The sequence below is a fragment of the Vicia villosa genome, linkage group LG3, assembly GCF_029867415.1.
Source record: "Vicia villosa cultivar HV-30 ecotype Madison, WI linkage group LG3, Vvil1.0, whole genome shotgun sequence".
Classification (NCBI taxonomy): Eukaryota; Viridiplantae; Streptophyta; class Magnoliopsida; order Fabales; family Fabaceae; genus Vicia; species Vicia villosa.
Window position 1 is genome coordinate 52,420,111 of NC_081182.1, and position 25,939 is coordinate 52,446,049.

The 25,939-nt window shown below is 35.1% G+C and overlaps 2 protein-coding genes across 3 annotated transcripts; one reads left to right on the forward strand and one right to left on the reverse strand.

The window, feature by feature from the left end:
- Positions 1-10,453: 10,453 nt before the first annotated feature.
- LOC131661421 (probable L-ascorbate peroxidase 6, chloroplastic/mitochondrial) lies at positions 10,454-17,022 on the reverse strand. 2 transcript variants are annotated; one of them, XM_058930960.1, is made up of 12 exons: positions 16,653-17,022; positions 16,425-16,559; positions 15,376-15,496; positions 15,202-15,302; positions 15,028-15,115; positions 13,680-13,747; positions 13,495-13,581; positions 11,660-11,734; positions 11,429-11,506; positions 11,230-11,334; positions 10,962-11,033; positions 10,454-10,659 (listed from the first exon to the last, which is right to left on the reverse strand). In XM_058930960.1, the coding sequence occupies exons 1-12, from the start codon at positions 16,899-16,901 to the stop codon at positions 10,507-10,509; spliced, it is 1,332 nt and encodes a 443-aa protein (XP_058786943.1). In that variant the 5' UTR covers positions 16,902-17,022; the 3' UTR covers positions 10,454-10,506. The 2 variants fall into 2 exon arrangements, with proteins under 2 accessions (XP_058786943.1, XP_058786944.1); XM_058930961.1 differs by having other exon boundaries at positions 10,454-10,816; positions 16,653-17,019.
- A 1,075-nt stretch (positions 17,023-18,097) lies between these two features.
- LOC131658045 (uncharacterized) lies at positions 18,098-18,956 on the forward strand. The gene is made up of 3 exons (XM_058927382.1): positions 18,098-18,359; positions 18,452-18,596; positions 18,764-18,956. Exons 1-3 carry the CDS (start codon positions 18,098-18,100, stop codon positions 18,954-18,956), a joined length of 600 nt encoding a protein of 199 aa, XP_058783365.1.
- The last annotated feature ends 6,983 nt before the right edge of the window (positions 18,957-25,939 follow it).

Consider the following 25,939-nt stretch of genomic DNA (forward strand, 5'->3'; position numbering starts at 1 on the left):
CTGAGTATGTTCTAATCGATTAGAAATATGTGCTAATCGATTAGAAATGGTAAAAATTGAGAAGTACCTGTTATAGGTATCTGTTACCATATTTACTCATCTAACTAGTTGTTATGGTGAGCTCTAATGTTCAACTATTGAGTATGTTCTTTTGAAGGATTGCACATGAGTTGAATGATAAGAGTATGATGAGGATGATGATTCTTCAGTTTGGATTCCTTCATCTTTAAGTAAGTGAACTAAATCGTTCATCTTTTTTACAAGTTCCTTCTTTCTTGATTTTTCCTGAAATTCATGAAGGCACCTATCTTTTGATTTAAGAATATGATTAAATTTCCAATTCTTAATTCTTAGATATTTGTTAGTAATACAGTTTCCAACAAAACTTCCAATATTTCTAAATTTGGAAAAAATTACATGATTGGTATCTTCATTTTCTTCGCCTCGTGTGTTCATTTTCTCTTGTTCGATACTTGGAGAAACTCCATATATAATTTCAAGAGTATCCCACATTTTCTTTGCGATATTACAATGATGAACATAGTAAAATTTTATATCATCTAGAGACATATTGTTTTAAAGCTCTTAGATTTAAAATTTATCTCAAACTTTCTATTTTCCTCTTCTGTCCAAAGAGACTCAGGTTTATCTAATAATTCATTATTTACTTGATGAGTATGGATAAACGGACCATTGACTATTGTTTTCCACAATTCTTGATTTATGATTTGAATAAAAATTTTAAACCTACCTTGTCAAATATTAAATTACTATCATTGAAAAGTGGTTGTGTGTTTAAAAAAGATCTCTTGTTAGAAGTCATCTTTCTCCTAAGATGATTAGTCCTCAAATAGGAGTTAGGTCCTGACACCACTTGTTGTATTTGAGACTTCACACAAGAGAGGGGGTTAATTGTGTGGTTCAGAAAAAATGATTTTGAAACACTTTGAGAAATAAAGTCAGAGTTTAAAAACGTTTTAAATAATTAGCAGCAGAAAAATAGTTCCCGTAAGTAAATAGCATTAAAGTAAAAAAGTTTAGGAAAAATAAGAACACCCAGAATTATATGGGTTCGCTCCCACTATATAAGAGAGAAAGCACGTCAATTATCAGATATTCAAAATTCTCCCTCACTCACACATTATTAATTTCCCTCTTATTAACTTAGATGTTTGAGTGTTAACATTGCAGGTCAGTCTCTCCTCCACTATAATGTAAGCTCAAGTTCACCCTAGTGAAACACTACATTCTCGTCTCACCGGTATCTAGTTTTGAACAACACACGCTCAAACTCACACATATTAAATTTGTTGATATCAGGTGGCAAATTTTAATACACTTACATCTTCAATAAATTTTTTAATATAATTAAATAAATCTAATGATTGAATTGAGAGATATTGTCAAATTGATCTAGTCTTAATTTTTTATATAAAATTTAAAAATTTATTTAATACTCTATTACATCCATTTATTTCAACATATAAGAAATTATTTGAAATCTATTGAATGTATAAAAAGAAACGAATATTTAAAATATTTGAAATTTTATACATAATATAGTTAGAGAAAAAGGGATATGCACTGACAGTGTAAAGTTTTTTTACACTGTCAATCAATCACAACCATGTATCCAATTAAAACATAATTTTAGTTAAAAAAAAACTAATATGACATGGCAAGGGTAAGGATTTTGATTGGTTGTATGTGTAAAATTTGTTTACATGTCAGTGCACTACCTTTAAACTCATATAGTTAATAATATAGTTTAAAATTTTTATAATCATATAAATAGTTATGCGTTTAGTATACTCTCTTTGTTTTAATATGATTGTCGTTTTAAATAAAAAACTATTTTAAAATAAATATTATTATTACTTTTCAACGTAGAAATTCCAATTATATTTATATCGTTTAATAATACTCCATACACTACTTTTTAATATATATTAATAAGAATAATTTAAGAAAATATAATATCTTATAATAATATTATTACATTTTCGTGTGCAGAAAATTTTAAACAATAGTTATTTTCAATGGAGGGAGTAATAGTTAGTTGATGTCTTTGTGATTGATTTGTGTCAACACATGGATTTCCTCTGCCCACCTAAACCAAATGTTTGTATGTTAATTGGGTAATTGACTTCATTCATTCCATAGGATCAACTTAGGCAAAAGCAACAGTCAAAACATGCTTGTGTAATTAGGAAAGAAAATGATATGGTCAAAGCGCGGTGTTGATTTATCCAAAGTCAAGGTTGCGTAATATTAATCGTCAATATTTTTAAAGTTTATGATCAAATCACTATTCGATTCAATGCATTACTATCCATGCATTACTAGAAGAACACTAGATCCTAATGATCCAGCTCTAAAAAAAAATTGAAAATATTAATTTACAGTTTCAATTAAAAAATTCACAATATATTCAAATATTGATATGTATTTTTAGCTCCCTAATTGTAACACAAATATTTGCAAATTAGTTAATTAAGAAAATATTTATATTATTATAATGATAAACTTTTAATGATACTGTTGATAATAAATTGCAAAATATTTTGCACCGTCAATTAATGACTATCATATATTCTATCAAATTAGAGATATTTTTAAGTTAGTAACGTGACATGGTTGATTGATGAATTTCTATTGAAACGATGGTGTAAAACTGTTTTACACCGTCAGTGTAACACCCTGAATTCTAGATTAATTATTTATTTAATTAATTTAGCATGAATATATGAGTCATCGGGAAATATTCAATATATATGATGCTTTGGTATTTTTATGTGAGTCATTATGATGATTCATGATGTTTTCATGAATATGATGGTTATGTGATGTTTATGTGAGTTATTGTGAAGCATTTGATATAGATGATGTTTTAGTAATTTTTTGTGAAGTAATTGACTTATGTGATGTTTTGATGATTCATGTGATGTTGTGGTGATTTGTGGTGAATAATTGTGAATTTTGATGTTTTGATGATTTTGTCGAGGGTTAGAGGTATGTGTCCTTGGGTTGAGGGGGTAGTACCTTGAATTAAGTAGTATGTTGAGTTAATTAGTTAAATGGAGTTTAATTAGTAATAATATTGTCAGGTTAAATAATTAAGAAATAATTATTCATTTAGTGATTATTAGGTATAATATGAATAAAATAGAATAATATTAGTATTAGAGATAATAAGGGCAAGGGTGGTCATTTGTGAAGAGTAAGTGAGGGAAAGATGGGAAGACCATATAAAGGGTCCAAGGGTTAAATTAGGATAAAAGGAGAGATATTCGTTCAGTCGTAAAAAGTTTTGGAAGAGCGTGAAAGAGAGAAAATGCTAGGGCAAAGGAAGGCAAGAGGAGTCTCGGTGGAACACGAAGAGGATTCAAAATCAAACCATAATTCTAAGGTAAGGAGAGTCTCTAGAATTATTATAATTGACTTAAGTTATTAGATATTTGTAGGTTGTATTTGGAGTTTTGTTGATTTGATGAACCTATGATGCAGATTGATGAAATTGGTGTATTTGAACATATGGATGGGTGAATTCTTGAAGAATGTATGATGTTAATACCTCTAAATAGGTGTTATAGACTGCTATAAATGTTATATAATCGTAGAATTTCGAATTCTGGAACTGGGATTTTTTACGGAATCGAATTCGGAGGTACAGAAGGCCTCCAACGGAGAAAATCGCACTTTTAATTTCTGGTTTGCTGTGCTGCCAGATTCGTCGAGCGAGTGAGGTTTCACCTCACAGGGCAGCCAAGTTTAAAGAATGCATTGAATTTGTTGAAATAACTTGTAAAAAATTGGTTTGTCTCGATGTTTCAATTTGTTGGAACACGACATATTTAATGCTAGAGGTTGTGGAGAAGTTTCAACTCGCATTTGAAAAACTTGAGGATGAAGATTCGAGCTATAGGTAGGTCTTTGGAAAAGGTAACCCCCTAATAGTGATGACTGGGACATTTCTAGGGCTTTTTCCGATTTTCTAGAGTTATTCTATGACGCAACTAAGATTTTTTCCACCTCTCAAAATGTGAGTTTGCATACTTGTTTTCATCAAGTGTCTTCCATTTATTGTGAGTTGCAGCAAACTACTATGAACTTAAATTATATTTTTGCAAGTGTGGATGGGGATATGATGGAATGACAACGTCAATGCCATGCAGGCTGGTTTCCAAAATGCCTTGAGTCAGGTTGAACTGTATTGTATTAGAATAAAGATTGTTTCGCAAAAGATTGATCCGAAGAAGGAGGCCGTAGGGTTGGTGTTGAGGAATAATGTTTATTGATTTGTTGATTCATAGTTGTAAATTTTAACCAATTTCGTTGATTGTAATGATATTTCTCTAGCATCTTGTAATTTTACTTTATTATTGAGCTATTTTATTTTACCATATAGCTTTGATGCACTCCCATCCTCGATATCTTTTATCTTTGTCCATTGTCTGACTTTGCATGACTTTATTTTGCCGCATAGTCTTATATGCTTTCTTACACCCGTCTACTATTTTATTTCACTATAGTCATTTATGATTTTATTTTATCACATAATTTTTCATAATTTTATTTTATCGTCTAACTTTTTATATTTCACCATATAATCTTTCACGATTTTATTTCATTGTATCACTGGCACGAATAAGCTAGGCGTCCTTTATGCTCTGACGTCTTTTGGGACAGTGGTCGACCAAAAGTTAGATCCTTTACTTGCCTCAGGTGAAAACTTGGTTCGAGGTTGACGTATCTAGGGCTCCACCTCATACGTTTTGGAGTGGGTAGCTACCAAGACGAGGTGTGTAAACATCGACTGCATTGAAGGTTCATCCTCAATGGAAGAACTACCATCTATTGAACTAATGGAGAAGAAATGGGAAGAAATTGAGGCTGAAAAATCTGATATGTTTTTTATAATTGGATCAGTTGTCATATTCTTTCTCAAATAAGCTCGCTGTAGTACGTGATTTTTTTACTAACATCGAATAACAAAGGATTATATGTGGTATAAATAAAATACGAGCCTAGAGGTTGTAGATCTGGTGTACCTCTAACACCTTATAAATTTGGCCAAATGATTAGGTCTTACGTTATTGGGCCTTTGGCCAAACCGAATTAAAAATGAAATTGACACTTCATTCAACTGTTTGGATATTTAACAGTGGAACAAAACAAGTTTTCGTTCCACCCAAATCAATACCTCTTCATTTCGCTCAATTCCATTTGTATTTAACTAAGTCAAATAAATGAAGTTTAATTATATTTTATATCACATAACACTTCGATCTCATAACACAAACTAAATTTGTCCAAAGTATATAAGAAATTTTAAATGACACCTAAATATAAAGAATTTGAAATTCCTGCAAACCTATAAAATATGAATGTCAAATTAGTTATTATCAATCTTTCAGTTTTTGATCCTCGTATTTTTAAAAATTTCAATTTAATCCCTAAAATTTTGAAAATTATAAATTAGCCCCTTAAAATTTTCAAAATTTATAAATTGATCCCAATTTTTTAAATTTGAGCAAAACTTTTATAATTTATAAAAGATCTAAAATTTTTAATAATAAATCATTTCAATACTCAAACCAAACAAAAGAAATTTAAAATGAAATAATTTCAATTAGAACGTTTGATTGATTTAAAATTTTAAATTCTCTAAAAATTTCAAATGCCTTAGTCCAAACGTACCATCAAATAAATTCAGTAATATTTTGCATTGTAACTTTTGTGACCTTTATTGGCAGTATATCATGCTGAAGCTAGGGTGTATAGGATTTTACTCAAATGATCGACTTGATTTTTTCTTGAGGTTCTGTCGTTTTAAGCCATGGACTTCCTTCTAGACCAGCGGAATCACCGCTTAATTCATGAAAGATGTCATCTAGAATTTCTTCAACCAATTCACTAACTTAATAGTGTGGTCAGATTTTTGGGTCACATACAAATCGGTGGTCCTAGGCTGCAGTGAGCATGGGGAAGTACAATCTAAGTATTAAGTGAGTCCTATCCAAAAAAATGTCTAGAAACTCCTAGTTCCAACCTGCCTGAAACCAAAATTTATGACGGTCTGCAAGAGAAATGCTTAAAATATGAGAATTTCTTTGGTCACCTCCCAACCTTCTAGCTAACCTCTGGTGAAAAACCCAGAATATTCCTGATTTCGGAAATGAACTTCCGAAATGCAAGAAAAAGGTGTTTTCGGAGATGCATCTCCGAAAGCGCCTTTTTTTAAAAAAAAAATTGACTTATTTCGGAAATGCACTTCCGAAAACACCATTTCGGAAGTTCATTTCCGAAATACTGCGCGTTTTGCAGATTAAGCAAAACAGCCCCCTCCCCCTAATCATTTACCCTAATCTTCTTCCAAACTCACACCCCAAGAGATTTTTGTGCAAACCAGTTCCAAGCTACCTCAAAGGCTCCAACTACTTGCTCTATTACATTCAAAAGTCCTCAAATCCATTCAATCGGTAAGCATTTTGATTTTAAGATCTATGATTAAAATGTATATTAGGGTGTTTACAAATAGCAAAAAATGTATTAGATTAGGTTTATACTGATATTTAGGATGTTTAGAATGTGTAGACATAGGTTTGATGTTTGGTTTTGGGGTCTGCCATGGGAGTTGCAGAAAACTCCATCGCAGGGGTGTTTCGGAAGTTCATTTCCGAAAACACCTCCATCCCAGTTTTCGGAAATGAACTTCCGAACTGTATCAGAATTTCAATTATTTTTGTTTCTTCTTTTGTCTCGCATATTAATCGATTTCAATTGTTTACAGGAACATGTCAGGCAACCAACCAGCACGCATCAGACAGGGGAGAGAGTCTCAGACTGCGTCGGCTAGACGCGAGCGGGCGGCGGCGCAGCTGGCGTCGACCCAGGGACGGGGGCAGGGCCGGGGACGCCGTGTGCGAGTTCCCGTGGACGTGGGAGAGGGTACATCTGCTTCAGGATCTAGGAGTCGGCTGGCTCAGGTATCTTCTTCCCGCCAGCGAGAGGAGGAGGAGGAGGAGGAGGAGGTGCCAGTGCCATACCACAAGCCGGAGGGTGTACCGGATGTTAACCCTCCAACCGGGGAGGAGGATGAGTAGGAGGATGGCTATCCGGGAGGGCCCTTTGACACTTCCGTGCTGATTCACTACCACGATCACGTCGCTCGGCGGAATTGGGAGGGAGAGGTATTTTTTTAATTTAACCGTTTATTTGTCACCATTTTTTATAATCTAACAGTTTATTTGTCGCTTATTTAATATATGTCCGCTTATTTAATATATGTCGCTTATTTGTTTTTTTTTTGTAACAGGAGAGAGAGCCGCTGAAAATGGTCAACCACGCCCGCAAGATTTTCGGTCTGTTTAAACCAGCAGCTGAGTGGTTTAACGACCATGTGCGAGGTTCAGGGCTCAGCGGGCTCTACATGACGGGGTACACCACCATCAGCACCGGCATGCAGGGAGCATTTGTGGAGCGCTGGCACAAGGAGACGTCCTCTTTCCACTTGCCGGTTGGGGAGATGACGATCACTTTGCACGACGTGCAGTGTCTTCTCCACCTGCCGATTAGGGGGCCGCTGTTGACCCACTCCAAGATCCAGAGGGTGGAGGCCATTGAGTGGATGATGCTCTACTTGGGCATGGAGCACGAGGTTGCTCACTATGAGTGCGCCACGACTTCTGGGCCACATGTCCGGTTCACCACACTGAGCACTTATTTTGACCACCATCTGGACGCGGCTGCCGATGCTGAGGGTGAGGGTAACCAGCTGTTCACAGAGTATCACCGCGGCTGCGCTCTTCGGTGCTGGTACATGCATGTGGTAGGCGCTGCATGCTTTGTGGACAAGAGTGTCAGGTACGTCGACGTGACCTACCTCCGCTACTTCATGGACCTGGATACCGTTCACCAGTGGAACTGGGGGGCAGCTACTCTGGCATACCTCTACCAGAAGCTGAATGAGGCCTCCAACTGGAGGACGAGGCAGTTGGTCGGATCCTGCACACTGCTTACGGTACATTTTATTTTAACACATTATCGTATTTATTTATTTATTTATGTTTCGTATTTATTTTTAATACATTATCGTGTTTCTGTTTCAGAGCTGGATCATCTCCTACTTCTCCCGCATCCACGGCTTTCACATCGATCCTGCATACGTGGACGCCATGCCCAGGGCCGCCAGATACGCTCTCCAGAGGGGGAACGATGCGGTGGGACCATACCGTCTGTACTTGGACCGCACGATGCACGACGACGTCACCTGGAGGCCGTTCGTCGACTACGCTCAGATTGCTCTATATTCAGGCTGGTTGGCATGCGGGACCGACATCATGGTCCGGTATCTCCCTGAGCGGTGCATGCGTCAGTTCGGATTCGTGCAGCGGATACCCAGGTCACCCTTTGAGGCAGCTCCCGACACAGTGACCCGAGTGCAGCTCACTGCCATATGGGAGGACTGGCAGCATCATGTGGTACCGCAGGAGTACCGTCTCACTCGGGTCACACAGGACTGACACAGTGAGGAGGGGTACGTCACATGGTTCTACCGGGTGTCCCATCCTCTACTGAGACCCGACGTTCCCGGCGCTCCTAGGCCAGCACATGAGGAGATCCTGGAGAACCAGCAGGCCGAGGATGACCACGCCATTGATCTCCTGTCGATCTGCCAGCGGATAGAGATGCTTGGGCGGGACGCCTTGGATCGGGGTGTCGTTCTTCAGGGCGGTCCAGATGCAGTCGCCGTGATGGAGGCGATCGCCACTGATGCGGGCCGTGCGGCGGGGTACAGGCGGCAGAGGAGGGCTCAGGGTGAGAGGGTTAGGCACACCCAGTAGTGGTCGGGTTTATTTATTTTTTGTTTTCGGATTGTATATTGCGCACACTATTACTATTTGGTTCAGCTTGTATATATTATTTGGATTTTATTTATCGTATTAGTATTTTCTGTTTATCTGTTGCTTATTTTATTTGGCGTTTGCGTTTAATTAAAATGCGAGACTGTTTAAGAAATAACATGAAAAAACACAGTTTCTGCATAATTCGGAAATAAACTTCCGAATTCACCCATGAGGTGTTTTCGGAAGTTCATCTCCGAAGACACCCCCATGAGGTGTTTTCGGAGATGAACTTCCGAATTATGGAATTTTTTTAAAAAAAAAAAAAGCGCTTCGGAAGTTCATTTCCGAAGCAGGGGTATTTTGGGATTTTCGCTGGGGTGACCCCCATAGGGAGGTGGCTAAAAATTTTTTCTAAAATATGTGTTATGTCAAATGTCAATTACATACGTTGAAGATGGAAACTCTTGGAGCGAAAATAAGTAATTATAAATAGCTATCAACAGTTCTCGACCGTAGAACTAAGTACTAACCAAATCATGATAACCATTTGGGTAATTGGGTGAGTAAGTACGTTAAAACAAAAGTGGGAGAAGGATAAGGAACTTTGTTTGTACTTCTTTTCATCATTCAAAAAGCTAAAGAGATAGGTAAAAGAGATTCTTCATAATTCAATAGAGCAAAAAGCTTACACAATGTGATTCATCAATAAAAAACAAGTTGCAAACGACACGAACCCACATTGACCAACTAGCCAGAAATTTTCCGTAATATACTTCTCTATATTACTTTCATAGAATGAAGTAAAACAAAAATAATGAATACGTTTTAGAATAAAATATAAGAATGAGGTAAAAGTAAAACAAATCATGAATACATTTTATAATGAAATATAAGAGAGAATGAAGTTGAATTCAAACTTCAAATAAAAATTTCCGATCTCTTCAAATTCCTAATGAGCCTAAGAAATCGAGTAGAGGGCTAAAAAACAACCAGCCAAATTTCAAATGAGGACGAAGCCACACATAAGAATGAACCGAAGAATATAGTTAAAAGGAGTACATTATTAGAACTTCATCACATCCTTAATTTGCCTTTCCTTTTCTTCATCCAAATTCAAACATAACATACATTAAGACGTTAAACTAATGAATGGAGTTTTCACAAATTATATTATATAAGCTCTGTTAACAACAATATCATATAGACACAAATTTTAGAGTTTACTTCAAGGTTATATCTAGATATCGAATCTTCTCTGAAACATATGAAAAATAAGATTAATGAGAAATATTGGAACCTCTATAGGTATAACCTATAGCTACTGGAAGGACTTAATATATTTTAATATTAAAATTGCTTTAAACTTAAGAATATCCAAACACGACACATTTTCACCAAAAAAGATCAATTTCACAAAATCAAGTTTTTCTAAGACCGGCTAATTTCACAAAAGACTAGTCTCTACCACATTGTTTTACCAGAAAATCCATAAGCAACATATTTTGTTCTACCTCCCTGACCCTATAGTATTTATTTATCTTGATAATATGGTTATATGATTTATCAATGCATTAATACGTAAATGCCATAGGAAGAAACTAACGTGTGCGCAAATGCAGATTCAATTATAGTGAATTTTAGTAAAAACAAAATCCAATTAGTTTCCAAGCAGGGATGTCAAAATAGCCAAAACTGCAACAACAATTATGATGTTAAGGAAATAGTTTGACTTTAGAGCCTTTTCTGGGCTTCCGCCAACTGCCTCATATTCAGCTCGTATCTTCTTCCTCATAGCATCGGACAGCTCTCTCTGCAATTCAAATAGGCACACTATTGAATTTTATTCCTTTCTTCTTCATTTAAAGACTTCCAAAATTACATGTGATAATCACACGATTTGAAAAAAGCTTCTTCTTGTATTTATTAAAAGATACTTGGACAAGAAAACAAGACACTTGTTTTTACTCCTGCACCAAACCAGGAAAAGTAAAACAATGAACAATATGCAAATATTTACTATGCAAGTCTTTCATTGAAATATATTTAATAAACTTTCTGCAAGCATCATCAATAAAATGAGTGGTAAAATTTAATAAATTGTGCAATTAGAACCTTTCCAGAGGAGTACTTGGCTGCTACAAACTTCTCTCCCTTAACATTTGGAGAACCGTCTATCACAATTCCCTGAGAAACAGATAACAAGAAAACTTTAACTAGGTGACTTGGTTAACTGTCTTGTTATTTGAACTCAAATAAAATACGTATGCAGTTATGTAAAAGAAAATAATAACCGGTCACCAAATAAGCACACCCATCTTTTTTATTAATCAGTAAGTACACCTATCTTAATACACACAACAGAAACTGAATGTGAACAGACCTCTGGAGGATCAAATTTGGCTCCAAGGTTGCTGAGTTTGGCATGTGCTTCAGCATAATCTTTAAAGAATGCTTCCTGATCTTCAGCATATTTCTCAGCATACACCTGCATATTTCCCAAATAATATTTTGGATATATCACATGTATAAATTTATTGTTGAAATAAAATGGACATGGAAAAAAAACCCAGCTATTTTACCTTGAAGGAAGGATCTTCAAAAAGAGCTGCATCAGTTGGCAATACCAATAGATCTTCATCCCTTTTTTCTTTGATGTCCTGTATGTAATAATAGTTACAAAAAGAAAAAACGTAAATTGTATGCACCCCCCCCCCCCCCCCCCCCCTCCTTTCCCATTCTCCCTATACTGTTATATCCCGCCAACCCTCCCAACAAAATAGTCGAAAAATATTTTAAAACAAAAATCTGACCTTAAAGTAAGAATTGTCAAACTTTAACCATTGTGCGGTCCAGGATTGTCCTCCAGGTGCTCCTGGCCCGTCTTTCTGTAGATTGAGAGATATACATGACTCTTCTATTGTTTCATTGATTATTCAATAATCATGTAAACTAGCTCTAAATAGACACGACTTAACAGGCCTGTTTAAGTAAGATTAGATATAGTTGATATAGGAATTTTTAAGGACATAAAGAAACAATTGTCACGTAGATTTAGGTTTACTTTTCTTAAAAGTTGAAGACTAAAAGATAAAGACAAGTGAAGTAACCACTCGTCATATCTAATCTAGATACATTTTGATTTTGCAACAATGACGCAGGAGCAAAAATTCAGTCAAGAGATGTTGCATTGATAACACCTTCCAATCCCAAAACAGAGTGATCTTCTGAAAACAAACCTTGATGATGGTGATTTCAATCAGAAATTTATATGTACTTGCAGTGTCCCATGAAATTCCCATTCATGATTCAACAAGTATATTTTCTTTTGAAAGTGAATCAAACAAGTTTTTCATTAAATATGAAGGCAAACACTCTTGATGATTCAAATCATGATGACCTTGTATTAGAAGAGTCTCAAGGGGAAACATATCTGCACTGCAAGCCTCTCAGCACAGACCAATGTTATCACTTATCAGACTAAATCAATCAACAACTTGAACTCAGTCAAAAGGTAATGGTTAAATGGATCACCAGTTGAATCGGTGGTGGTGAGTCATTTGTTGAACCACATGAATTGGTGTATATTAAATACATAATTTTTCGATAATGGTATACTTATAATCCATACGTCATTTAAAATTTTACATACCAGACAGTAAGACACACATGTGGCATAGTGAGAAAACTAAAAAATGGAAACTCTTAAGTTACCCTATTATAATATCAATGTATTGTAAGATCTTCTCACATCATCTAATAACCAACAGATTAAACCAAATGCCTTGAAGGTGTTATAAAGGACATGAGTTATAAAATGAAAGAAATAGCCATCAAGTATTAGTGGTCAATTGTCATCCTCCAAATCAGTATATAAAGTTTTACGGTAAAACACAATATTCCATACTATTGATTATTTGCCATCTGTCTATAGTGTCAGTCAAATAAATGACCCTTCAAATTTCGGTTGCAGCAGTTCTGCAACTGCATCAGCCCGAAAGTACACTATGATTTTAAATCACAAAACATCTACATAGTAGAACTGCAACAGCCGTTTCAGACTAAAAAAATTTTTAAGCTACAATTTGGTAACTATTTTATATTCCTGCCTTTATATCGTAGATTTAAACAGTATTTCAACGATAAGAGATATTTTTAACTTTAAGTGATGGAAAACTGATAATGAGATTATTAGAGATGAAATAGTAGAAATGTGAATTATAACATAATACATAAATAATTAAACTTGGCACTAGTAAAAATAGGAAAAATGCTAACTTGTGCCATAAGGACACATGTTAATGAATCAAATATGAAAATAATGTCTTGGAAACTGTACATTCAACTCCTTACAAGTTCAAAAAGAAAATCAATACAAACTTTTATTTGTGGGCTTTTAAACTTGTTCCCTTAATGCACAAGTTAGCATGACACTACAAAATAACACGCCGCAAAGACTACAATAGGCGTCGTAACAGCTACAATAATCGCAATGGCCGTATCCATGGCCACAATTTAAAACACTGACACTCAGTGCTCATGGGCTTTCCAAAATCAAATATTAAAATTAGACTATAGTTTTAAAAGAGAACGGTACTCTTGAAAAATCATGTTTTATAGTTTGTGGGTAAAAAGGAAAATAATATACCGTGTATTTAGTCTCAGGTTTTCCCCAGCCACTACGGTCTGGTCTAGACCGCCCCAGTGTGTGCGCACCAGATAATGCAACAATTTCCTGCAGATACAATAAATTGATAAACATATTCAGACATATAGCTAGAATCCAACATACAAGTTACAACCTTCATTACTATGAGAAACACGGGAAATTACCTTGTCGTTCAATCCCATTCGGTAAAAAACTTCACGCAAATGATCAGCAGGTGAAGGGGGGCCTGCATCTAAAAACACAAAAAATCTAGAAGTTATTAAGTTGTCAATGTTAGAAAAAAGAACTATTTTATTAAGTTCTCAATTTGAATATTTTTGTGTTTACATGTTTGTTATATATCAGGCAATGCACATAGTTAGATAAGGAAGTTTTTTATATATCTGATATAGAAAATGTGTTTAATCCCTTAAAGATGTATTCAACTAAGCAATGATGTAAAATTTGTAAATATAAGTTCAAAGGCCGAGTTAAACTTTCAAGCAATTTTGAAGTCAATACACGATCTAAACCCTAAGAAGACCCTAGCCATTATGCTGTTTAGTCATCATCCAGTTTGAGAAAAACTATAGTGCCCTCCATTATCGTCGTGTCTTGTCATGCGTATCCTAAACAACAATTGACTTGTCGCTGTTCCACTTACTGCCATCCCCTTAGTCCCACTCTCACTTCTGTTTAATTTTCTGGTAGAAGAATTTTCTTTCCATAAAAAATTCACTTATTCATTTGCATTAAATTCTAGTTAACTTGACGCACACACGCACGCACACGCATAACGTTATAGATGGTGATGGGAAAGGGTGCTTGAAAAAGGTCTAATCAATAAACCAATTCAAGCTTATTTTTCTTAGTTTGACACTATTGATTTGGGAGATGCAAATATTTGTGGGATTGGGTTCAGGTCTTAACCAGTTCATGTATCACATTACTGATAAGTGATAACCAGCCTACTGATCCAGTTAGAACTTTATATGGACAGTCCGGGCCTCTTTGTATCATTGAAAAATGCATGAATGCCAACCCGAAGCATCTATCTCTATGAAAGTTAACTTTGCAAGAAAATGATAACGAATACAGCCACAAAAATGCAAGAAAAAAATGCCTGAAGTGATGAAATGTTCTAAGAAGCTCTAAGAAATTTGCAAGTAGTCTTACTACTAGGGATAATAAATAGCATGCTTACATAGATAGCCTAGCCACAAAAAAAACCCTTCTAAGTTCTAATAATCTTTTGGAGTAATTTTAAACCTTACTTCTGTTAATCTTTTTGAGTCAATTAAACTCTCTAGAGAAATCATTGTCAGATTGACTTATGAATTCTTGTTCTGAATGAGCACATAATAATACAATTAAATTTCATACCTTATCAATAGAAACCTTATAAAAAAGTCTATAGTTTCTTTGTTTCTTATTTGCAAATTAACAGTAGCTAAGTCAATCCATATCCTACAATCTTAGAGAGGCAGTTGTATCACAATATAGTTCTAACTCCAACTGGATATATAGGCTTACCAGGAAGCCGTCCTTCTTCAGGGCATTGGTCAGGTCCAGAGGTATCTACTCTTCCATATTTCATGGGAATTTTTGGGCCTCCTGCTTCCTAAAAATTCAAAACAAATTGTCAGTGTATCTTTCAATTATTTCATGCACAATCAATCCTTGAAGCCAAAGTAGGATATGGGCAACCTCCACAGCTGTAGCACCAGCTAACTGAAATAAGTCTGCATATGTCACGCCTGAATACTTGTCTTTGATCGGCTGGAGAAGTTTCAATGCATTTACAAGTCCTGAAATTGCAACTCATGAGGATGTTTACCATGAGCCAAATTTGGAAATAATTGGTGGTTAATGAATACATACCAGCATTGGCTCCATGTTTCAACTCAACTTCAAATCTTACGCTAGCATTGGCTCCACCTCTCTGTGGCCACTCCTCGATATTCTTATTATAAGTACCAGCATCATGCCATCCCAAACGAATCTATCACATAAAAGTTTATGTGAACTCTCATAGTAAAATGAAAAAAGAATTCACACATATGCTACAAATCATATGACAAGGATCCAACTCAATGTGGCAGGTATATCTTATCAACCCAGAGTTTGACAACTTGGCTGACAGAATCATTTTGGTAACTGAAAAGTTTTTGATCATCCTCGAATCATTTCAGCCACACTATAAAGCTCAAAATTGAGATTTGAGAAAAAAATCAATAGCCTCTTTACAACCATCTTTTGGATGCGTGTTGAAGCTACAAATCTCTAATGTTAAATGTGATGCAAGAGTATTCTATTCTATGTAACCATATCATGTTGGCCAATTTGGTGAAGTTTTATTTTTATTTGATCTTTTTAAGTGAGTTTAAGTGCAAAGATATAGTAGATATCTAACATTTTGGCATCAAACATCAAACAAGGACTGGCAAAGAAACTGTAAATGGAATAACAAAAGCCGCAATTCAACAGCAGAGTTATAGAAACAAACTATGAATCTTGATGTAAGAAGAACCATTAAATGTTTTAAAATATATATAAATGACTTCACAGATCAATTTGAAGAAGATAATTCTTATAAAATACATAAATAAAAAATAAATAGAGAATGCAATTCCCTGAGCAGAAGTAAATTCAACATAAACATCGATAATTACGCAATTCAGTTACTCAACCCTATTTTCACCTTGATATCAAGAGGATTAAGTAACGCTATTCAATCCTCACAAAATTACAAAACGCGTTGATATCAAAAGTACCAAGAAATCCATGATTGAATTGAACTAACACTATACTAATTCAACTCCAGACAAAGGAAACGCTAAATCAAATGCTATATACTTGAACAGAGAGATCATAATTCCTCTTAAAAAATAAATCTAAGAAAAAAAAGAGTAAAAACACTTCAAAATTACCAGAAGAGGATGACAGAATTTAGTGCTGAGAAGCTCCTTGATATCTTCTCTAGCGCTCTTCAACTGATCAGGATCAGACGCCAAGGCCGAAACCGTTCCGAATCGTCCACTCGAAACACGAACCTCTGCTCTTCGCTGAAAAATTGAGCGCGTGATTTAACCACACGAACGAACTGGAAAAAAATAGATAAAATCAACAGAGAAAATTATTGAGTATTGAGAAGAAACCTGGTCGAGAAATAGGTGAGAAATGCGAGGCGAGGAGCGCAAGCATTTGAGCGAGGAAGCGGAAGTAGAAGAGGATGAAAATGAGAAAAAGGAACGGGAAGAATAGGAGAGTGAGACGGTGGCTCTGGTAGCGGAGGGGATGATACGAGCGGCGGCGCCGCCACTAATAGTAGCCATTGCGGTTGGTGAAAATGAAGGTCGAGATGATGGTAAAGGGAGTGAAGGAGTGAGTAACACACGTTCTGCCATTTGATTCGGTTGAGTTTTATATATTTAATTAAAAATTAATTTAATTTATTTTTCTCTCCTTGCGTTTTGGATGACAGATAATACACCTGTCAATCAGAAATTGAGTTCTTGTGTTAGGGAAATACCCACGAGTCACAGAGATAGGTTATGTGCGTTTATATACTACTCCTAGTCCCACCTAATATTTGACCCATCTCATTCCCAAGAGCCACATCACGTTCATTTAGTTTGGGATTCAAGTGAATCAGGTCGGTCATCTATCAAACTTTTTTTTTTTGAGAAATGCTAACCTACCCACTACATAAAATCAATCACGTGTATTTCGTTAAGTATAACAAATTAGTTGAGTAAATAAGTTTAATTAACTGTGATGATTTACTTATTGTTTTTAAGTAAAAGAAATGCTAACTTACTGTATTTTATGCTCCACTCAGAAAAATATTTTTAGTAGGAGTTTCATATAAGAACGCTGCTGTTGTTTTTAATTAGTGGAAATTAAAATAGGAGTACTTTAAAGTTTAGGGAATTTCTCTTTTTCACATGGATGGTCCTAAAAATTTTAAAATATTTTGTTTTCATTTGAACATTAAATTTAAACATTTATGGATATTTTCGGATATGTATCTCAAAAATAAAACAATAGGGTATTTTTGGAGATGTATTCCGAAATAAATCAGTATATATAAATTTATTTAAAAACTATTCCATTAGTCTCTTTTCACTCCACAACCAAAAACCATCCAAAAATTTCATTCATCCTCATTCATCTTTTCTTCTTCAAATCAAGTTTCAAGTGGTTTATTATGTCAAAGAGAGCATAAAAAACTTCAATTTCAAGTAAGCTTTCACCATTTCATTAAATATTTCTTTGCATTGGTGTTGAATGTTGGATCAAAATACTGCGTTAGTTCGAAAATACACTTTCGAAACTCACCTAAATTATTTCGGAAGTGCATTTCTGAAACTATCTTTGTTTCAGAAACAGAATTCTAAACACATTTTTTGTTTTGCCCGTTTTAGATATGGTGCACCCCGACATATTTCTCAAAGTTGTTTTGCCCAAGTTGAATCATGATGCTAAGTGGGATGAGGTGAATTACTATGCTAAAACAATTGTTGTCGAGATAGATGTTGGGCAACAATTTTCAAATGATCAAGTTTTCAAGGCTTGTCAACATATGCTTAACTGGGTCTGAATGGAAGCTAGCAAACTCGGATTTGGCGTTGTGATTGAAAGGTCCGACAATGGCACTAGTAGAAGGCAAGCATGTGTAATGATGATTTGTGAGAAAGGTGTAAAATATGTTTCAAGAGTTCGACAGTTAAAACATGTTGACACCGGATCGAAAAAATGTGAGTGTTTGTTTAAATTGCGCGGATCATGTAGGGTGGATGATACATGGCGGTTTAATGTCGTTTGTGGTGAACATAATCATGCGCTGGACAGCAAGCTACAAGGTCATCAATTGTAGGTCGACTTAAGCTGGAGGAGAAACAAATAACTTCAGAATTGTCGATAATCAAAGTTGCATCGAGAAACATACTTGCAGATTTGAAACGGAAGAGACCACAAAATGTGTCAAATATCAAGCAGGTATACAACGAGCATTTTAGAGGGAACATTGCGAGCAGAGGTTCGAGATCCGAAATACAAGAACTTTTGAAACTTTTGGACGATAACCACTATGTTTCAAGGTACAACGTGTATGACGATAAAGTAAGTGTACGTGATCTTTTAGACTCATACAGAAAGTATCAAGTTGTTCAACACATTTCCAACTGTCCTTATAATTGTTTCAACATACAAGACCAATAAGTATAGGCTTCCTCTTCTAGAAATTGTTGGTGTCACTTCTATGAAGAAGACATTTTTCGGTTGGATTTGCATTTCTCAAATGTGAGAAAGAAGGCAATGTTACATGGGCGTTGGATATATGCAAGAGTTTGTTGAAGGATCCACAAAATATGCCTAGTGTCATTGTAAGCGACCGAGATAAAGCCCTTATGAATGCGGTTGGTAGTGTGTTTCCTACATTCTATGCAGTACTCTGTTGATATCATAAAACAAAAAATGTGAGATCCAAACTCAAACTTGCGGTTGCCATAAAAGAAGACAAGGATGAAAATGAAACATGGTCAAATCTTGTGTCGTGTTGGAGAAGATATTGGATGCATTGACAAATTTTATAAATTCTTCTGTAGAAGAGTTGTATGTTGAGAATGTTGTATATTTTAGGAGCTTGTGTGTCAAGTATCTAAATTTTTTGAAATACGTGGAATCCACTATTCTTGATGAGATGAAAGAGAAAGTTGTGGGTGCTTGGACGGACCAGGTTAGACATTTAGAAAACACAACAACTAATAGATTCGAATCTGTACATGCGATGTTGAAGAAATGGTTGGGTGATAGCAAGGGAGATTTGTATAGAGAATGGGACACAGTGAACCAAATGATTCAAAACCAACATAATGAAATTCAAACCACTTTTGGTCGAAGCACAACTGTGGTAGAACACAATTTCAAAGATACGATGCTATACTCACAACTGGTTCTTAACATATCCCGAGTGGGATTGAATTTTATCTTTTACGAAGCGAAGTGTGCGGAGACAACGGGGCCGGATAGTTCGAAGTATGGTTGTACAATTAGGAAAACTTACGGGCCATCTTATACAAGACTATATGGGAACAAGGAAGAATTCAATAAAATTCACAATGCTCTTGTTCCATACGTTATTGGTTCCGCACCACCTGAAAAGTGGATGTGCTTCTAGAAAATAAGTCATCTTATAGCAAGTTCATATGACAAAGTGTGTATCGATCTGACGAGATTTGGTTTTTCGGAGACATTTTTCCCACTTCGGAGTCACCCACCTCAAGACTCATACAGCCGCATCATTTGTATTGGGTATCTTAGGTTGCTCAATTTTGTTTAGGTTTATTTGAAACCGGGGTATCCTATTTCGACTATGTCTATGGAGTGGACGAAAAATTCCATAAAAGAGGCGGAAACTTAACCGAATCAATTTTTGGAAAGAATGGAAGAATTCACGAAGATGACGGAGCTTGAGAGAGAAATAAATAGGGAAAAGTCGAAGAAAGAATCGGTTTTAGATTTAAGCGGTGACAATTCGTTTGGTATATTTTAGAATGTAATCAAACCTTTTTTTTGTATGTATTATCGTGCATAATATAAATTCTATATGATTCAATACATATTTAATATATTTATTTAGCATTTTACTGCTGCCTACTTTTACCAATAAATTGTTTTTACGTTTCAATGGTGTTGATTCTGCCTAATTAAGTTATATTTCTGGTTTTGCATAATTTGGAAATGCATCTCCAAAATGTTTTAAAAAAACATCAAGGAACTTTTCGGAGATGCATATCAGAAAACACCATTTTTGTTAAAAAAAAGCTGAATTCGGAAGTGTATCTATGAAACATGCCCTAACACAAGATTAAAATCTTGTGACCAAATTACTCGAAACCTTCTATAAATAGGGTCTCTAACCAATTCTTCAACACCATACACCACAAATCAGAAATATGTCTCAAACCTAAACATATTCTCACCTCGATTTTGTTTACTTTAATGTTACGAGAACACACTGTTCGTCGAGCTGCATACTCAATTCTTTCCTGCAATATCCAAAAAATCATAAGTTAGTCAAGCTCGAGTATCGTTCACCATCACTCGACACTGAAGGAAACATGTAGTTCACCCAGTTTGCATTGAAGACAGATGACGATTTAAAGATTATGTGGAGTATTTTTCGCCAATACTCCACTAAGAGTCCGATTAAAGTCAATGCAAAGATTTAGATATCTGGAGAAGACGTCATTAAAATGTTGCAGCATCCTCAGCTATCCATTTATAACAATATGTAATCTTAAATTTCTGTTTTAATATATATGTAATTTGGAACATCTATCTTAAATTTTTGTCAGGTATTTTTGGTTTTTTGGTTTTGTTTCTAGAAATCATTATTTCGTAGATGTAACTCCAAAATCCATCAATGGGTGTTTTCGGAGATGCATCTTCGAAAACACCTTTAAAAAAATGAAATTTGGTTCGTAAGGAGATGCATCTCCAAAAACACCTCTAAAAATCGAAATGTGGTGCGTTCGGTGATGCATCTCCGAATTCTAAGGGTAAAAAAGGAATTGCGCGATAGGATCCTAAAAAGGTATAGGGGTGGAAAGAGAAATTCCCTAAATATTATGCATCATATAAACCAACCAATTCTTTAGATTTTGATAGTAGTACAACATTTATGGGATGTGCTTTGGTGCCTTTAACGCCCCAAAAACACTATACTTTTGTGAACATACCTCGTATTCCCACATTTATTCCTCTACCCGTACATTAAAAATAAGTTGACCATAATACCCTTACATAAATAATTTATTTGTCTTATTTTTTTCCCCATCATTTATGTTTTAAAATTCGATACAGAAAAATTGTCATACCATAACACTTTATAAAAGTGCTTTGGTTGAATAACAATTGTGTTTCAAAAATTCAAAAAAAAAGTCAAACCGAAACATCTTTTGAAAGTGTTCTGGTAAAGAAATTGTAAAACCGAAACACTTTTTAAAAGTGTTCTGGTTGGATAACATTCGTTTTTTGAAAATTAAAAAAAATTGTCATACTCGAACACTTTTTGAAAGTGTTCCGGTTGAGTGTATTATTACCATCGGACATCTTTAAAAAGTCTTTTGGAAAGAATTATTTTTCAAAATGAGTTTTGGCAACATGTTAAAACCGTGGTCTAAAGTAAACAGACGACAGTTTAAAACTGTTCCCAAAGTTGGAATATCACGTCAAACGTTGCCAAAAGAATCTGATCGACATGTCAGGCAACTGAAACAATTTCATTACTTTAGGTCACGGTTTTGAACTGTTTCCAAAACTCTTTTAGGAATTATTTTTAACTAGAACACTTGTTTAAAGATATTTGGTGTCTCAATAATACACCCAACCGAAACACTTTCAAAAAATGTTCTGGTATGACAATATTTTTAAAATACGAAAGATGTTCAATCGGAACACTTTCAAAAAGTGTTTCGGTATGACAACTTTTTACTATATCAGAGTTTAAAAACATAATTGATGGAAAGGTGGAAAAATGAAAAAAAATAAACTTTTTATGTGAGGGTATTTTGGTCAAAAAATCAATGTAAGGGTAGAGGGACAATTGTGGGGGTACGAGGTAAAATTTTCTACCTTTGTGTATCTTGGGAATTTCTGTGTGCACCTTGTAGGGATGAAAAAAATCATTGAATACTTCAAAATGCCCTTCGGAGATGCATCTTCAGACGCACCATAAATCAAATTCCAAGGTGTACGAAAATGCATCTCCGAAAACACGCTATTTACACTTGAACGTTAAATTTAAACATTTTGTGATATTTTCGAAAATATTCTTTCTACACCCCATGCAATATAATCTTATATTAAATGAAAATTTTGCTTTTTTTTTATGGTTGCACACAAAAAAATGAAATAAATAAGTAGAAGAAAAAATTAATCTCAATTTGTTAACATTTTTATAATGAATTATTTTTCAATTTTAATTTAGTTATTTTACTTTTTACTTATTAGTATAAATAATTGTAATTTAATACATCTCCAAAATCACTCCTAAAAAAATGAAATGTAGTGCATTCGGATATGCATCTCCAAATTCAAAGGGTAAAACTGAAATTTTACCGGAGATCCTAAGAAGATTAGGGATGTTTACAAGTTTCAATTAGTTCACTAATCTCACAAACTTTGTAACTAATCTCACAAATTTTGTAACTAATCTCCCTGCCTCTTGACTTACACTACAAGAATTAGGTGTGTTCATAAGTTGGGATGAGTCTAATTTGATTAAATTCAATACCCAGCCCAATCAATAGTCTTTGGTTCGATTTGAGTGTTCAACTTGTACTTCTAAGACTAAACTCGAACCAAACCAACCCGCTCATCCATGGATTGAGTTGGGTTGGGTTCGTAGGTCACCCACTAAATATAATTTTTAAATTCTAAATAAAATATCAATTTAGTTAACACATTTATTTTACAAAAACATTATAAAATCATAAAAAAATTTATTTAATTTGAATAAAATTTATCATTCAATACTTAAAAATTCTTTTACGATTCAGATCAAGTCAAAAAATATACAAATAATGATGTATAAAAATTCTTTTACAATAAAATTTATCATTTAAAAATTTCTTTTATCATATAATATATTTGGAATTATTTCATGATAAACAGGCAGCTAATATATTTGAAATTATTTCACGATAAACAGGCAGCTATTTGGAATTATTGAATGAGTTTTTATTAATTAGTGCTATAATTAGTATGATTATTAATTTTTGATTAATAAGAATTGATAATTTATTTAATACAATTTTTTTTCTTAAGCCTTAAAATTGCTCTATATTAATTATGATATAATTGGTCACAGATTGTTTTTCCTATGTTTGGTGATACATATGCCCTGGTGATGCAAGTAAAAAGAATATTGCTCTATATTAATTGGCCACAAATGCAAGTAAAAAGAATGGAAATTTTGGAAGACACGACACAAAAGAGGAAAAAAAATTTAAATAACCATGTTTAATAACAAAAATACAGAAAAAACCAAGTTTTCGGGATATTTACCAAACTGTCTAGGTTTGGGACAGACTGGAAGAGAATGCGCCAAATGAAATGGCGCATAAGTGTAGGATTCTAGTGCATACGCCAAACCATTTGGCTAACCCTAAAATTGAGGGTGTTTGCGCCAAATGGAATGGCGCATAAGTTTAGGGTTTTGCCCTAATTGCCAAACCATTTGGCGCATAAGGCCAATTCCATTTTTTTATTTTTTTTTTCATTTTTTTTATGTATTTTAGTTAAGATTTGTTTCCATTTTTTTCATTTTTTATTTATTTATTTTAGTTAAGATTTGTTAATATATTTATTTTTAAAAATCCATTTTTATTTTATTTGTTAAGATATATATATAAATAAATTTTCAAAATATTTTTTTTTTCTAAAAAATGTAGTGCACAAAACGCAAATTGACATTTTGTAAACCGAAAATGTAACATCGATTTCAATAAAATAAAGAAACGAAACATCGATTACAAATAATTAGAGAAACAATACAATTGATTAAAGAAAATACAACAAAATGATCAATGGCGTCCATTACCAAGATAGCCATCCGTTCCGCAATTTCGTCTTGTTATGACACGTTTGCCGCGATCGTTGATCCCGCCGCGAATATTGGCACCACCCCTTTCCCTAGCTCTACCCCTACCCCTGCCCCTTTGTGCTTCTTGCTGGGTTTGTGTCACTGGGCCTAGAATTGGGATGTCTCGTGGATCGCTGTCTATGAATTCGTCGACGCCCCCATAATTATCTGGAAAACCGCTGTTGTAAAGTCGGTTACCCATCCCCTCAAACGTGTTAAGTCGTGGTGGTGGAGTGGGTTGGGAAAAGACTTCAGGTTCATAGCATCCAGCAGCACTAGAACTACCCTGATTAAAGCCAAATTGGTTTGAAGGTGTTGCGTAGCCGGAGGGGGTGCCACGGTAAGAGGATTCACCATGAGGACCATCGTCGGGACTAAGATGAAGGCTAGACGAACCGGGAGTAAGGTTTTGGCCGAATGCCCTTGTGGACCCTGCAAACGCTGCAAATCCGAATGGTTGTGATTGGGTCTGATATTGGTCCGAGGAATGATGGTGGTCTTCATATTCTTGCAATGGTTGAGACTGGGATTGGAAAATATTTGATTGTCGATAGTTGCGTGCCGAACGGGATGGAGTATTGAAAAGATTTTGTTGTTGTTGCTGCAGTTGTTGTTGTTGCTGGAGTTGTTGTTGTTGTTGCTGTTGTTGGAGTTGTTGTTGCTGTAGTTGTTGGCGTTGTTGTAGGCGTTGTTGTTGTTGTTGTTGTTGCCGTAGTTGTTGTTGTTGTTGTTGTTGTTCCTCTTCCGGTTGTTGTTGTTGTGGCAAGATGTAGTTGTGTGCACGGGGATCAATTAAATAGAACGGAGCTGCAATAAACAAGTTAGGGGATGTAGCTGTACGATACCAACTCATGTATTCAGGAGAAGGTTTAATTTCATGGTCACTGACGGGGAAGTTCAGGACATACTGGCGACGGTCCTTCCACATCTGGCGGTGATCGGGTGCAAAATCCTTCCAGTTTTGGTGTGTCCATTGATGGTTAACTCTTCTGAGGTGCCACACTCCCAAGTCAACTGGAGGGTCGGGTATCCGTTGACGCATCCCAAACTGAAGCATTACCCGGTCACTTTGATGCATTTCTATGATGTTGTACCGGATTAGGCAACACTTTGTCGTCCAAATTTCTGCATCCTGAGCTCTAGGCTCATACTCGCATTCGAGATACGGTCGCCATATGAACTGCATGCATGAGAGTTATACATTATTTCGGGAAAAATTATTTATAAAAAATACTCTAAAAAAAAGAAAAGGATTAGAGATAATACTTGATGGGGTCCTAGGTGATCAATTAGCGTGCGATACATTGTGATATTTGACCGCGGATTAAGTGTGAAGTCCATGTTTTTCACACAAAATCTACAACGAAAATATTATGATTTAGTTAGAATGGAGTAGAATGTTTACGAAAAAAAATGGTATACTAAAAACTTACCTCAGCGCATACGGAAAGTTCCAGCTGCCATTGTTAACCGGGGCCAGTATGGGCATCCTCCACCACCCCCACACCTGCACCAACATGGCGCATCCATAAAATGTGCAAGAATCAGCTCTTGAGTTCTTGCACAGTGATTGGTACACCGTGGCCAACACTGCAGACCCCCAGCTATAAAGACCAACCCTAGTAAAATCCATTAGTAGACGAAGATACATAAAGTTAACAGTATTACCAGTGCTATCTGGGAACAAAACGTTTCCAATTAGCAGGAGTAGATAGCACCTAGTTTTTTGAAGTATGGTCTCTTGGGGAGACGCATCATTCAAGTGAAACCGATCATAATACTCCCTTAACCTCT

Excerpts from the sequence above, each read along its gene's own strand:
- LOC131658045 (XM_058927382.1), top strand. The coding sequence starts at position 18,098 with ATGGAAGCTAGCAAACTCGGATTTGGCGTTGTGATTGAAAGGTCCGAC. Across the intron at positions 18,360-18,451 it reads GCTGGACAGCAAGCTACAAG|ATTTGAAACGGAAGAGACCA; the intron begins GTCATCAATTGT and ends ACATACTTGCAG. Across the intron at positions 18,597-18,763 it reads GATAACCACTATGTTTCAAG|AAGACATTTTTCGGTTGGAT; the intron begins GTACAACGTGTA and ends ACTTCTATGAAG.
- LOC131661421 (XM_058930960.1), bottom strand. The coding sequence starts at position 16,901 with ATGGCAGAACGTGTGTTACTCACTCCTTCACTCCCTTTACCATCATCT. Across the intron at positions 15,116-15,201 it reads CTGGTGCTACAGCTGTGGAG|GAAGCAGGAGGCCCAAAAAT; the intron begins GTTGCCCATATC and ends TTGAATTTTTAG. Across the intron at positions 11,034-11,229 it reads CCAAATTTGATCCTCCAGAG|GGAATTGTGATAGACGGTTC; the intron begins GTCTGTTCACAT and ends TCTGTTTCTCAG.